The sequence below is a fragment of the Verticillium dahliae genome, genomic scaffold, assembly GCF_000150675.1.
Source record: "Verticillium dahliae VdLs.17 supercont1.1 genomic scaffold, whole genome shotgun sequence".
Lineage (NCBI taxonomy): Eukaryota > Fungi > Ascomycota > Sordariomycetes > Glomerellales > Plectosphaerellaceae > Verticillium > Verticillium dahliae.
This window is the reverse complement of record NW_009276921.1, coordinates 2,361,720-2,373,530: the sequence shown is the minus strand read 5'-3', so window position 1 is coordinate 2,373,530 and position 11,811 is coordinate 2,361,720. Positions and strand designations below refer to the sequence as shown.

General features: G+C 57.5%; 4 protein-coding genes across 4 annotated transcripts; 2 read left to right on the top strand and 2 right to left on the bottom strand.

Annotated features, from left to right (window-relative positions):
* Positions 1-54: 54 nt before the first annotated feature.
* VDAG_00707 (diphthine synthase) lies at positions 55-579 on the top strand (the record flags this gene model as incomplete). The annotated part of the gene is made up of 1 exon (XM_009652084.1): positions 55-579. One exon carries the CDS (start codon positions 55-57, stop codon positions 577-579), a length of 525 nt encoding a protein of 174 aa, XP_009650379.1.
* A 228-nt stretch (positions 580-807) lies between these two features.
* Positions 808-1,588, bottom strand: VDAG_00706 (bli-3). The gene is made up of 2 exons (XM_009652083.1): positions 1,198-1,588; positions 808-1,143 (listed from the first exon to the last, which is right to left on the bottom strand). Exons 1-2 carry the CDS (start codon positions 1,399-1,401, stop codon positions 1,006-1,008), a joined length of 342 nt encoding a protein of 113 aa, XP_009650378.1. The 5' UTR covers positions 1,402-1,588; the 3' UTR covers positions 808-1,005.
* Positions 1,589-3,668: 2,080 nt separating this feature from the next.
* On the top strand, positions 3,669-5,204 carry VDAG_00705 (uncharacterized protein; the record flags this gene model as incomplete). The annotated part of the gene is made up of 2 exons (XM_009652082.1): positions 3,669-3,692; positions 3,750-5,204. The coding sequence occupies 2 exons, from the start codon at positions 3,669-3,671 to the stop codon at positions 5,202-5,204; spliced, it is 1,479 nt and encodes a 492-aa protein (XP_009650377.1).
* A 759-nt stretch (positions 5,205-5,963) lies between these two features.
* On the bottom strand, positions 5,964-8,361 carry VDAG_00704 (kelch repeat protein; the record flags this gene model as incomplete). Its single annotated transcript, XM_009652081.1, has 3 exons — positions 5,964-7,560; positions 7,621-8,284; positions 8,337-8,361. The coding sequence occupies 3 exons, from the start codon at positions 8,359-8,361 to the stop codon at positions 5,964-5,966; spliced, it is 2,286 nt and encodes a 761-aa protein (XP_009650376.1).
* Positions 8,362-11,811: the final 3,450 nt, after the last annotated feature.

Genomic DNA, 11,811 nt, shown 5'->3' with positions numbered 1-11,811 from the left:
CTGCGCGCGCGCGATCTCGAGATTCCCGTGGCCGCGGTGCCGACGCGTTCCATCATGTCGGGCATCGGCGCCGCCGGCCTGCAGCTCTACAACTTTGGCCAGACCGTCTCCATGGTCTTCTTCACCGACAGCTGGCGGCCGGCGTCCTTTTACGACCGCGTCAAGGAGAACCGCCAGATCGGCCTGCACACGCTCGTGCTGCTCGACATCAAGGTCAAGGAGCAGAGCGTCGAGAACATGATCCGCGGCCGCCTCGTCTACGAGCCGCCGCGCTACATGACCGTCGGGCAGTGCGCGCGCCAGATGCTCGAGATTGAGGAGGAGAAGGGCGAGGGCGCCTACGGGCCTGACAGCCTCGCCATTGGCGCCGCGCGCGTCGGCGGCCGGACGGAGAAGTTTGTCGCCGGCACGCTGAGGGAGCTCTGCGATACGGACGAGCTGCTGGGCGCGCCGCTGCACAGCATGGTGTTGCTGGGCAGGAGGACGCACGAGCTCGAGCACGACTACGTCAAGGCGTTCGCAGTGGACAAGGAGGCGTGGAGCAGGATATGGAACGAGGAGTACGGGAAGCAGCTGTAGCATGTTGAAAGCGATAAAGAATTAATTCATCGTGAGTTCATGGTCTCATGGCCATCTGATGATGGGGAGGGTGGGCTAGGGCATAAATTCTCGATCCCATATCGATCCATAGGCCGGTGCTGCTACTGTCCATTACTGCGCCAGGGACTGCGAGACCCTCCACTTTTCAAAAAAATACGACGAAATCTCCCTGAGCTTGTTGACCTGAGCTGCGCTGCCGGTGACGATACCCTCGGCCACCTGTGCCAGCTTGCCGACAAACGTCTTGTGGGAGATGGCGTACGTGATGGTGTTGGTCTTGACACGGATGACGCCGATGCGGGGGTCATTCTCCGAGCCGTCGTGCTTGCCATCGCCGAGGTCGCCCAACCACGCCTTGAGTTCGGAGCTGTAGTGCTTCTTGACGAGACTACGGTCGGTGACCACCTAGGAAACACCCGAGACGGACGCCCAGTCGCCTGAGCTGTTGATGAACGAGATGTTGACGTGAGGATCGCTCTTGATCTCGTCCGTCTTGTTGGACTCGGTGTTGGTGTGGAAGAGAAGATCAATACCGCCCACCTCCTGTGTCTGGTCAGTAGGGTTACTACTAGAGGGAGTTGAAAGGCCTTCACGTACAGAGGCGGCCAGTGCCATGGCGCGCGAAACGAGGTTGCCAGACGAGGCATCACGTGTGGTCATCATGGCGAACTTGGTGGCATTGATGAACTGGGTCAAGTCCTCAATCTTGGTTTGAAGGGACACCTCGTCCTTGTTGGCATCCTTGTAAGGGTCGGCAGGGCGGTTGCCCGTGTCGGCGTTGGAGAATTGCTGGTTGGACATGGTGATGGGGATTTCTGGTGTGACAGCGCAAAGAGTTTATTGTGTGTAGGAGGACTGGATTATGGCTTGAGGTATGCATTGAAGAGACGAAATGTCCTCTAAATACGACGAGGCGCCCCCAGTTGTACCAGCACATGGAAGTACCCGAGCTATGACGAGTTTTGTGCGGCTATTGCTCTCTCAATTGGGTGGTATTTCATCATCGACTTAGGTGTTGAGACAGTGATAGAGGGGCGCGATGCAGACAGCTGATGATGAATGACGTCAAGGCAAACATGGTCGAGAAGCACAGACAGGCTGGGTGCACATGGCCAATTGGTGCGGTTTGTCCAACAAATACCGGAGAAGCTCGATGTCCTTTTGATCTTCGCATTTCGTTTCGATCGTCCGAGAAGAACATGAAGACTGAACCACAGTTAACTTAGGTACCTACCTAGCTTTGGTAGTTAGGTAGGTAGCTGGCCTGGTCCAGCCAGCTGTGGCGCGACGGGGTTTTCGATGCCATCGCATCGCTGCCGGGTCTCCTTCACCCTGGTATCCTGCCTTGCCTGCCTAACATGGTTGGGGCCAGAATGGCAAGTGGGCGGCGTCGGCTGGCTGCTGCTGCTGCTGCTGTTGCTGCTGCTCGTCAATCAGTCTTCCGCCTGCCCCTCCCCCACCCATCCAGCCCAAACGGAAGCAAAGCTCCTGGATCCCGCCGGCTCCCCATCCTGTACTGCTTTACGTTGCATCGCATCATGCTCACCAGGTCATCGCCAGTCATCGGGAAGCGACCACCTGTCAATCAACCCTTTGGGGGCGTACTGCCTGCGTAGGTACCTGGGCATACATACACCTACCTAGGTACTTTTGCCGTATTTCACCGGCCAGCAGTTCCCCAGGCACTGCAGACAGACGTGGGCAGCAAAGGAAGCAAAGGAAGCAGAGGAGGCTTGACGCGGCCTATTGCTGCTGCCGCCTGTGTGCCGACCCGACGACCTCTTAGCGTCATCGCTGGCCCAAACCTCGCTCGGATATCACATCAAAGACCCGGCGCCATCGGTTTGGTGGCTGTTAGAGAATGGGCATCATCCCCAGCGCCAGTGATCACTAACAATCGGGCTGGAGCACTGACCTGTCTTGCCTGTCTTGCCTGTGCCCTCCCATCCGCCGTGTTGGTTGCCTGTGAGCAAAATGCGGGCTGCTGCTTTGAGTCGGACGCTGGCGCTCATGCTCGTGCTCGTGCTCTTTCCATTCCACGAGGATGCCCCCTTCTTTGTCAGAAGGCATGACTCTGCTGTGATCCTGCCACAGTACCGCCCCCTGCCTCCACTCTTTCCCTCTCTCTCACTTGCTCACCACACGCCGGTTGCCGGTCAAACACACTTCACCCAAGGTCCGCCTTTCGTTTCCATCACCACCCGCCCACCCGCCCGCTTTGAGGCTTTTCACCTGATGCTGGTCGTCTCTCTGCTCCTTAACTCATCTTCTAGCATCTTCCTGGGAGGACTCCTCGACATGACATTTGCCCACTGCCCATAACTGACGATCCGAAACGTTCCGACAATCCACATCTACCCAACCCCGATTTTCTCACCATCGCTGTTTTCGGTTATCGCTGTCATCTTTTTTCGGTCTGGACCGACATCGCTGCGTTTGTCTTGTCATCAACCGTTCCTGCTCAACCGCGGGTTGCTCCTTCGAACGATTTTGAACTGGATCTACCCGTGGTGCCTGCCTTCCTTGTAACACACAGGCAGCACGTGTGGGCAACCACGACGTTCCGGCCCTTGATCCTTCTAGTCTGACTGTCGCCAACGGAGTAGCAGACGGTCTGGTGGACGTACCTACTGAAGGACGTACCTCTTATCTACGTATCAACCAGCTTCTCTCACGACTGCCAATCGACTCATCTCCATTTCTCACAACGGGACATCGTGCCTGCCTTTCACAGTGCAATTTGAAGACGGAGAGGTCTTGCCGTGTCAGCCCTGCAACCTGGCTGCTGCTGCTGTTGCTGCTGCTCCTACGGGCAGTCACATCCGTACCTGGACTCATTGAATTGGCATCAGTTCTCTCGGCCTTCTCCTACCTCGATACCTTTGTAAGGTACCTGGGGACGCGCCTGCCTCCCGTTTCACGTCGTTAAGATTGGTCCGCCTAACCGACCAGCGGACTGAGGCAATCTGGGAGCACTCATTCTCGGGGAGGTTCTGCGCTATCAACCCTCGTCTCGACTGCAGCTCGATCGTTCACCATCGCCGGCCTTGCCCGCCCCGGCAGACATTATGACACGTAACTCGGACTTCGTGGTATGTTGCCGCTCTGTGTCATATCTCTTTGTGCGTGCACTTGCTGACTCGACCTAGGATGTCGATCCGTGGGAGACCCAGGACAAGGAAGACACGGCCGAGGCTTATTACAACCAGCCTCTCCGCCAGAAGCACCGCATACTGACCGATGAGAACCTCAGGCTCAAGCGACTGCTCCGAGAAAACGGCATTACGTGGTCGCCTATTGCCACAGCTCACATTCATGCTGTGAAGCATGGAAACTCGGGGCGCATGACCCGCCGCCGCTCTCTCGCCGCCGCCCCGACGAACCCATATCTGCCTACTGAGGTTCTGCTACGCATACTCAAGTATGCACTCACAGCGCCCCTCTCGATCTTCGACCCCCTCTCCAAGCTAAGGCTGGACACCGTCACCGCCGAAGAGAAGGCACGCGGGAACCAGATCGCCATTCATTTTCTCGCCACCTGTAGAGCCATGCACACGGAAGGAACCCGCATTCTATGGGGTCATAATTCCTTCACATTCACCAGCCCCGAGGCCCTCCGTAACTTTGCCGAGCTTGACTTGAACCATCGAAAGGGCATCAAAAGTGTCTCGTTCCGCATCATTGCCCAATTCTACGACGACAAGAAGCGTCGTCACCGCCTGCATCATACCTATCACCAGTCCTTGAGGAAAGATCATCAACTACCAGTCAACATGCGCGTCAACGAGCAGACGTACGCTCGCGGCGGCTTCCGCTGCTACTCGTGGTCGCAGATTGTTGACTTTCTCGCAGCGCTTCGTCCCCCATTCGACCCGAAGCACGACAAGAAGCAGATCAGGCCTCGCCTGCTGCCTGCCCTAGAGTCTCTCCATATCGACCTGGTCAATTTCACAGCCGACAAACTTCCCATGTTTGGAAATGACATGCACAATATGGCCTCACATGAGTTGGGATGTTCTTTGAACGAACTCTACGTGACTGGCCTCCCCATCGACGACCCCGGAGTCAAGGCCTCCGCCGAGCTTACTGGTCTCCTACGGGATGAGGGTCTTTACATGACGGGAGTGCCTGCCTACGTGCAGACGAAGCGAGGGGTTCTTCCGCTCAGCGGCCGTCCCATCTGTGCTCGAGTTATTCGCGCCTACAAGTCCCTTCGGGTCGGTTCGCTGGGCACATCCACCGTCCCCGTCGATGATGAACTTAGCGATAGCGAAGATACCGACTTTGACGCCTTGGACGGGTCCGGCCTAGACGCTCATCACTCGCATATCCCCACAATGCCTGCTGCTCCTGCCCAGGAAGGCCATCCGACCTCTCATCGAGAGGACAAGGTCATCTGGAAGCGGGTTCCCATCTCGCGCAACTCCGGGGAGCGGAAATGGGTTGAGTTTTGCCGCAGTAGTGGGTATCCCCTCGAACCACCCGCTGATAAGAACGGGAATGACGATGATGAAGAGGATGACGACAGCATCAGCATCTGTCCTTGTTGCGGCGAGCCTCATCCCGGCACCTTCCTTGATCAGCTCTTGGATGAGGCCGACTGACTAAATGAGCTCAACTGGGTTTAAATGCCATTCGAGTTGGTATGCTGTCAAGTCTCCTTGTTGTCGAGATTATCGATGGCATTGTGGTTGGGCTGACAAAAAGGGTCTGCTGGTTTTTCTGTTCCTGTTCTCATGAAATGATACCACTTGTACAAAGCGGGCGGCGACCGGCTTTACAGATTATTGGAGTTTGCATGATCACAGGCCTGGTTGCGCGCTGTTTAACGAGGATGACGCGGTTTATGTGATAGGGATAGACTTTTGCGATCAACCAACGATGCATTGGTAATGTATGCAGATTTATTCTCCCCCGCATGAACGAGCGGACGTGACTGAACACGGCAAAATCATGTCATGATGATCCTGGTCTGAACCCGCGAGGTTTGACAAAAGAAAAGACGATCGCAAATGTGAAACACTCTGACAGTCGTTTCAGCATGAGAGCAGACACGAGGCTGTTCGCACATCATCTGCGCTTCCCACCGCCAGGTTCAGCACGAAAAGGCCGAGGTCGTTATGTCTTGCAGAGATCACGAATCTGGGTAGGTAGTAGAGCAATACAGAGGCAGTCACTGCATTCACATTGACTCGAGATGGACACATGGTATCAAAAGAAAAATAACTCCAGTATACATGTCCCTGACGGTATTCTCAACTAGAGATCTGCAAGACACAGGAATCCTCATGAAAAAAAAATTAGATACCTCGAATGCCGCTTGCGCATCACTGAGGGTGAAATCAAAGCCCAACGTCCCCTTCTCATCTTTTGCCCCCGAGATCATCCTCGCTCTCCTGGAAGACGCTTCGGCGCAGCGGGCTCTTCGCCGACACGTAGTCCTCGCTCTCGTCCGCCGGGCCCCCCGTCGGCGGACTGACGGCGCCGGGGCTCGTGGGCGTCGCGGGCTCCTTGGCTGGCCTCGCAACCTGCGGGACCCTCTCCGCCGACGACGTGGCCGAGCTGACCGTCGCTTCGCTGATCTGTCTGAGGTGGCTCTTTTCCGGCTCGCTGAGGCCGGAGACGTTGCTCGCCCGTGCGCCGGGGCGGCCGCTGCTGCCGGGTATGGGCGGGGACGGCGGCCCCGGCGGCGCGGGCGAGGGGGACTGGCCGCGGGACTGGGCGCCGAGGACGCCGGAGGAGCGGGAGATGGAGGACTCCTCGTTCCCGGAGACGGAGCCGTAGTAGGAGGACGGGTTGCCCGAGGGGCGGGCGCCGGGCGTGGCAAAGTGGGAGCGCTTCGGGATGGTCTCGACCGGCGTGAGGCCCGTGTCGTGCAGTTCGGGCGGCCGCGACGTGTCTGGGAGTTCGGCGATGAAGACGTCGTGGAGCTCGGCGTGGGGGCTTTGCCGATCACGATCAGGAGCGGCGGCGGCGAAGGCGACGGGCGGGGAGCGCGGCGCTTCGGCCATGTCTAGATTGGACTTTGTCTCCTCGGTGGTGACGGTCGGGTCCTTGGCGACGCTGTGGTGGCCGCGCATCCAGGAGAGCACGCGCATGCCGTTCTCGTCCGTGCCGGCCGCGCTGTAGTCGCCGCGGCGAATGTCGCGGTGTTTGCGGCAGAGGCAGAAGCCGACAAGGAACGCGGTCAGGACTATGAGGCCGCCAATGACACCGACCACGGGTGCGACCCATTTGGGAGTGCCGCCGCCTCCGCCTCCGCTGTTGTCATCGTTGTCGCCACTGCCATCGTCGGGAATGGTAGGCCGGGTGTTGTCTTCGATGACAGGATAAGGGAACCACTGCCGGATCTTGTCCGTGTTGTACTCGGTGTCGAAGATGTCTGCCAGCTCATCGTCGACCCATCCTCCCGATGCAGCTGGACTGGTAGCTGTCGCTGAGCCTGTAGGGTTGCCTCCGATGACAGCCAACACAGCACTGGGCACGGTGTAGTTGGCGTATTCTCGCGGGTCATACGAGTCCATCCATTCAGCACTGCTTAGGTTGTACGCCTGGATGATGCTGTTGTGCCTCAGACACGCCGGAGTGATCCCCGTTAATTGAGTCGTGCCGCCGAAGGACAACATCTGATCGGGGTAAGGCTTGAAGCATTTGTGTCCCACCCGCGCGAAACTATGGCCTGTGTTGGCAAAGTCCAACCGCATCTCGGTGACTCTGGTCCAGGTGAAGGAAGGCAGCGAGAGGACCCAGACTTCGTCGCTAAAGTCTTCGCGAGGGTCGACACCGGGATATCCGCCATAGTAGTAGATGTTGTGGCTGGAGCCGTCCTGGGCGGACGCGAGGACGGCACAACCTCGCGTGCTGGCAGTCGGTGCGCCCGAGGACGGCTGCTTGTACCACTCGTCGCTGGCAATGTCGTAGATGTCAATGTCCTGCATGAACTTGTCGCTCTCTTCCTTTCTGGCGTGGGTGTCAGCTTTTGTCCCGCCATCATTCGGACCCAGGGCGAAGAACTCACACTCTGCGCCGCGTTCTCCGACCCTGCGCGTGGGCGACACCCAGTCAGGGTATGTGACGCCACCGATAACCACCAAAATGCCCTGTTCACCGACCGGGACCCAGACAACCTCAGGGTTGGCCCGTCCCTGAATGCTCTCCGGGAGAGTCTTATTCGTCCAGACGGGCGTCAGCTGGTCCTTCATGTCCAGCGTAATCAGTGTATGCGACACGTTCGCCGCATTCTCGGACATGTTGGCGCTCCTCTGGAAGATCGGCCCCCATTCTGGGCCCCTCAATCCACCAAAGTACCAAGCCTTGTTCTCAGACGGCGCACTGGCGGCGCCTCCGTCGGTGATGTACCGCGAGACGCCGTCGAGCTCGTTGGTGACAAAGTTTGGTCTGAAGTTGCCCCGTTCCGGACCATACTGATAACGCTGGTACGTGAGCACCTCGTCTTCCGCGGGTGCCTTGTCGAGCTCTGCCTTCTTGACCAGGCCACCGAACAGGGTGACTTCGGCGTCGTTTCCCAGCAGGGCGCCATCGAAAAAGTTGGGGGATTCGCCTCTCGCATTAGAGCCGAAGCCTCCGCGAGCCTTGGAAAGTGGGTCGAGAAGGGCCGTCAGGTTGTCAGAGGTACTGAACGGTTGGCTGAAGTTGAAGGTGAACATGAGGCCCATCGGGTTGTCTGGAGGCGTCAGTATTCACCAGATAGTTAGCTGGGTAGTGGCCAGGGCGACTGACTGACAGAGTCCAAGGGGCCATTTTGGCCGTTGGAGAGGCCTTGCAACCATATCATCAGGCCGCCGTCTAGGTAGACGGTGTCTCTAATGACGGCAGCTAAACACCACGGGTCAGCATCAGGCTGCCCGCTGTTCCGGTCAAGAAGCCAGAGTAACCCTACCTCTAGGTTGGCCCCATAAACACAAAGAGGCATTGACCTGGTTTTCCGTCCAACCTTCATACTGCGCGGAAACCAACGCGGCAAGGGCGGAAAGGACGACAGCAATATACGGACGACTCATCTCGAGGGCTGCGTCGTGGTGGACGCCGGCTACGATGAGGTGGAGAGAACAGGAATCAACGAGCACTCCTCGTGATCAGAGCATCTCAAGTCGGCAATAATATTGCCAGCAGCGGGTTTTAATTGGGCAAATTTTTTTGTGTGGCAGAACTACAGGACAGTCAGACAGTCAGACGGGCTGCCCTTCCGGGGGGGGGGGGGGGGGGGGGGGCGACACAACTAGGAGCGCGAGAGCAAGAAGATGGATGGGGCGTGGCAAGCATCCAAGAGCCGCTACCCTTTGTTCACAATAGGCAATCGATATCGAGCAGCAACTTACCGTTGGAGAGTCGGTCAACCCCGCGGACGGCTTCACACCCACTGGGGCAAGGCCCAATAGATGGTCGAGTGGCAAGGTGTGGTAGCAGTCCAGAACAGCACACGTGCCCAGGATCGACACTGGGTGATCCTTTCTTGTCTGACAGATAGGGCTGGAAGGACGTTCGCCGACAGCCTCGTGGCCTGGAGGAGAGTCAAGGGAAGATGGAATTTGAATGACAGACAGACAGAAGATGCGACCGGCACGACCAGGAGGAAGAGCCGAGACGGCCTCGAAGAGCATCTGGAAAGCATCGGCGTCGTGGGGGGAAAAGGGCCGCAAGAGCGCCCAGAGGAGAGGGACGTTGTCTATTCATCCGCTTGTCTGAGGGATGGTCAATGACAGCTTTGATTGGGCCCCAAAGCCAGACACGGCAGCGCCGAGGATGACACATCGGGAGCAAGTACGGATTGGAGGGCATGCTGCGAGGATGTACTATGTAGATTCTGGTTGGCGTCGGTCATCTTCGCCCATGATTCCGCTGGTTAACACGCGGTGCTAAGGGGGGGAGACGGTGGTGGGGGCCAACTGCAGGTTCGTGGCATGGATCATGGATACGTGGGATTGGGTCAAGTGGATGGGCAACTAGACCTTGCACAAGAGGCACAGCCGGCCGCTGGACGGTGAGATGTCGGACTGAAGAAGCCTAGTGCTGATTGGACTTGCATACTTTGCATGTCCATCTTGTCGGGCGTTGAAGCAGATCTACCCCTCGGGCTGTGGTCTTCACAGGAGGGTAAAGAGGTCAAAGTCAGTCGGGTGCCTCTCCTCCTTGGGGGTTGCCCGGTCTTGTTCATTCAACAGGCGGCCAAGTCCGGGGTATCGCCTCCTTCTTCATCCGTTCTTCACGGAAGCTCTTAGCCACCTTGGCCTGCAGCTTGACCCATCGGTGTGTGTGCAGCGCAGTCTGCGCGAAGAATGCCTGCAGAGGAAGGCTGTTTGGATTCAGCTGCCAAGTTCGAGTCTTCGCTCGACGAGGAGTAAACAGTCTCCAAGCGGGAAGGTCGCGCTCTTCCTTTCGCCAGTACCTTGCATGCTACATGGGTGATGTCTAGATGTGATAGAGCTTCTCCGACAAGGTCCGAAGTACGGATCGCTTGCACCCAGGGACATGTATGAAAGGCGGGCGAGAACGTCATCATGGCCCGGGAGAAACAAGCACCAGAAGGCCGATCGATCAGGTAGCTCTTGCGCTATCATGCCAACTGCGATTCTCGTGTGAACACGCCGGCCGAGCTAGGGCTATATGTGGAATGCTGGAGACCATGTCTTATGTACCAACATCCTTAACAAGTAGATAGCCATTTGGTGTCTCGCCGTGTCTCTGACCTGCCGCATGAGCAGCCTCGGCGTTGGATTGGGAGCAATGGAGGCCGTCGCTTGAAGAATTGGAATTTCAGAGCACCAAGTGCAGATCAGTGGCGTACAATACTGCGCCTGCTTCGATAGTTTGAGTAACGACAAAAGCTGCGCTCGACAAAAGCTGCGGCCCATGGAAGATTCGTTCTTCGGGTAGTCCACTCGAGCTTGACCGACTGCGAGCCTGGTCTTGCAATCGCCAAGGATGCCATGCCATGGCCGTCTGTCTGAAGGTCTGCAGAGCAGGGCCAGCGGCCCGGCAGCGCAGATGATGGCCCATACGACCAAGGAAAGAAGGAAAGGAAAAAAAAAGTCCAGTTTGCCTGCCTGGCGTTCCCAAGCCCGCAGGCTCGTTTACGGTTGTGGGCAGTTCCCGGCCGTTACTTGCGTACATGTACGTCGCATGGGTGGATGGGCAGAAGTTGGTGTGCTGGCAGTGCCGATGCAAGGGAGACCCAACTGCACGATGGCTGATAAAGACGGCAAGGAGGGCTCCAAATGGTACCGGTTCCCACGCACGCTGCGCGACCTGAAGAGGGGAGCGGGGGCTGCGGGACGCACGCACGTCGTGACAGGGGAGCTCGGAGCTCTGCTTCTATTCGATTGATGCTGCCGTGTCGGGAGACGGGGGGCCAGTATGCCAAGCGGAGAGGCAATGGTCAACGGCTTGTGGGCGTGTGTGGCGTGCAGGTCGGGTCCATGGAATGTGAGCTTGAGCTTGATCAAAGGTATAGCGGCAAGGCTCGGCCATATCGACGAGGTCCAGGCAAGAAGAGGTTCTGATCAGATGTTTGCATCACAGGCCTCAAGATGAGGGTGGATCATATCCGTCCTCCACCTCATCTTGGTCGAGGCTTCAGGCATTGTTGGCCCCAGGCAGTGTCTGTTGGTGATTTGGCCATGAAGAGAGAGATAGACGACGACGAGGCAAGCAGCAGGGCAAGTCGGTCGAGTCGTTGGAAGAGGTTGGTGTCAAGGTGGGGGTGAAGTGAACAAGGTGTGCTGAAGCGAACAAGGTGTACCGGGGGGGATAAGCAGGCTGGCAGGCTACACCGGATTAGGGCTAGCAGTGGGCTGGGATGACAGGTTCCACACGGGCCGCAGCCCTAGAAGCCCTGGAGCCTTGTGGGAGCGAAGCATCCACCAATGATGTACCGCTCTGTTGGGGGCTGCCCCCGCCCCGGTCTTAGGGATTTTTCCAGGGCCTAGGCTTGTAGCCAAAGTACCCATGTACCCACCCAATCTCCTCCCGTTTTCGATGCTTGTTCCTCCCCTGTTCACCAAACCTTTAGATGTCGCTAGTCTATCATCTTTTTGTCCGACGAACGTGGTTCCGGGTGCCAATGTCTATTTGATTATTCTACGGTGCTTGTCGGAAGAGTCTCTTTATGTTTTGTTGAATCTTCGAATAGCACCACTATGTTTACTCTGTCTCGTCTTTTTTAACTCGACCCTGTGGACTTTGGTCGATTTG

Excerpts from the sequence above, each read along its gene's own strand:
- VDAG_00706 (XM_009652083.1), bottom strand. The coding sequence starts at position 1,401 with ATGTCCAACCAGCAATTCTCCAACGCCGACACGGGCAACCGCCCTGCC. Across the intron at positions 1,144-1,197 it reads CCATGGCACTGGCCGCCTCT|GAGGTGGGCGGTATTGATCT; the intron begins GTACGTGAAGGC and ends GACCAGACACAG.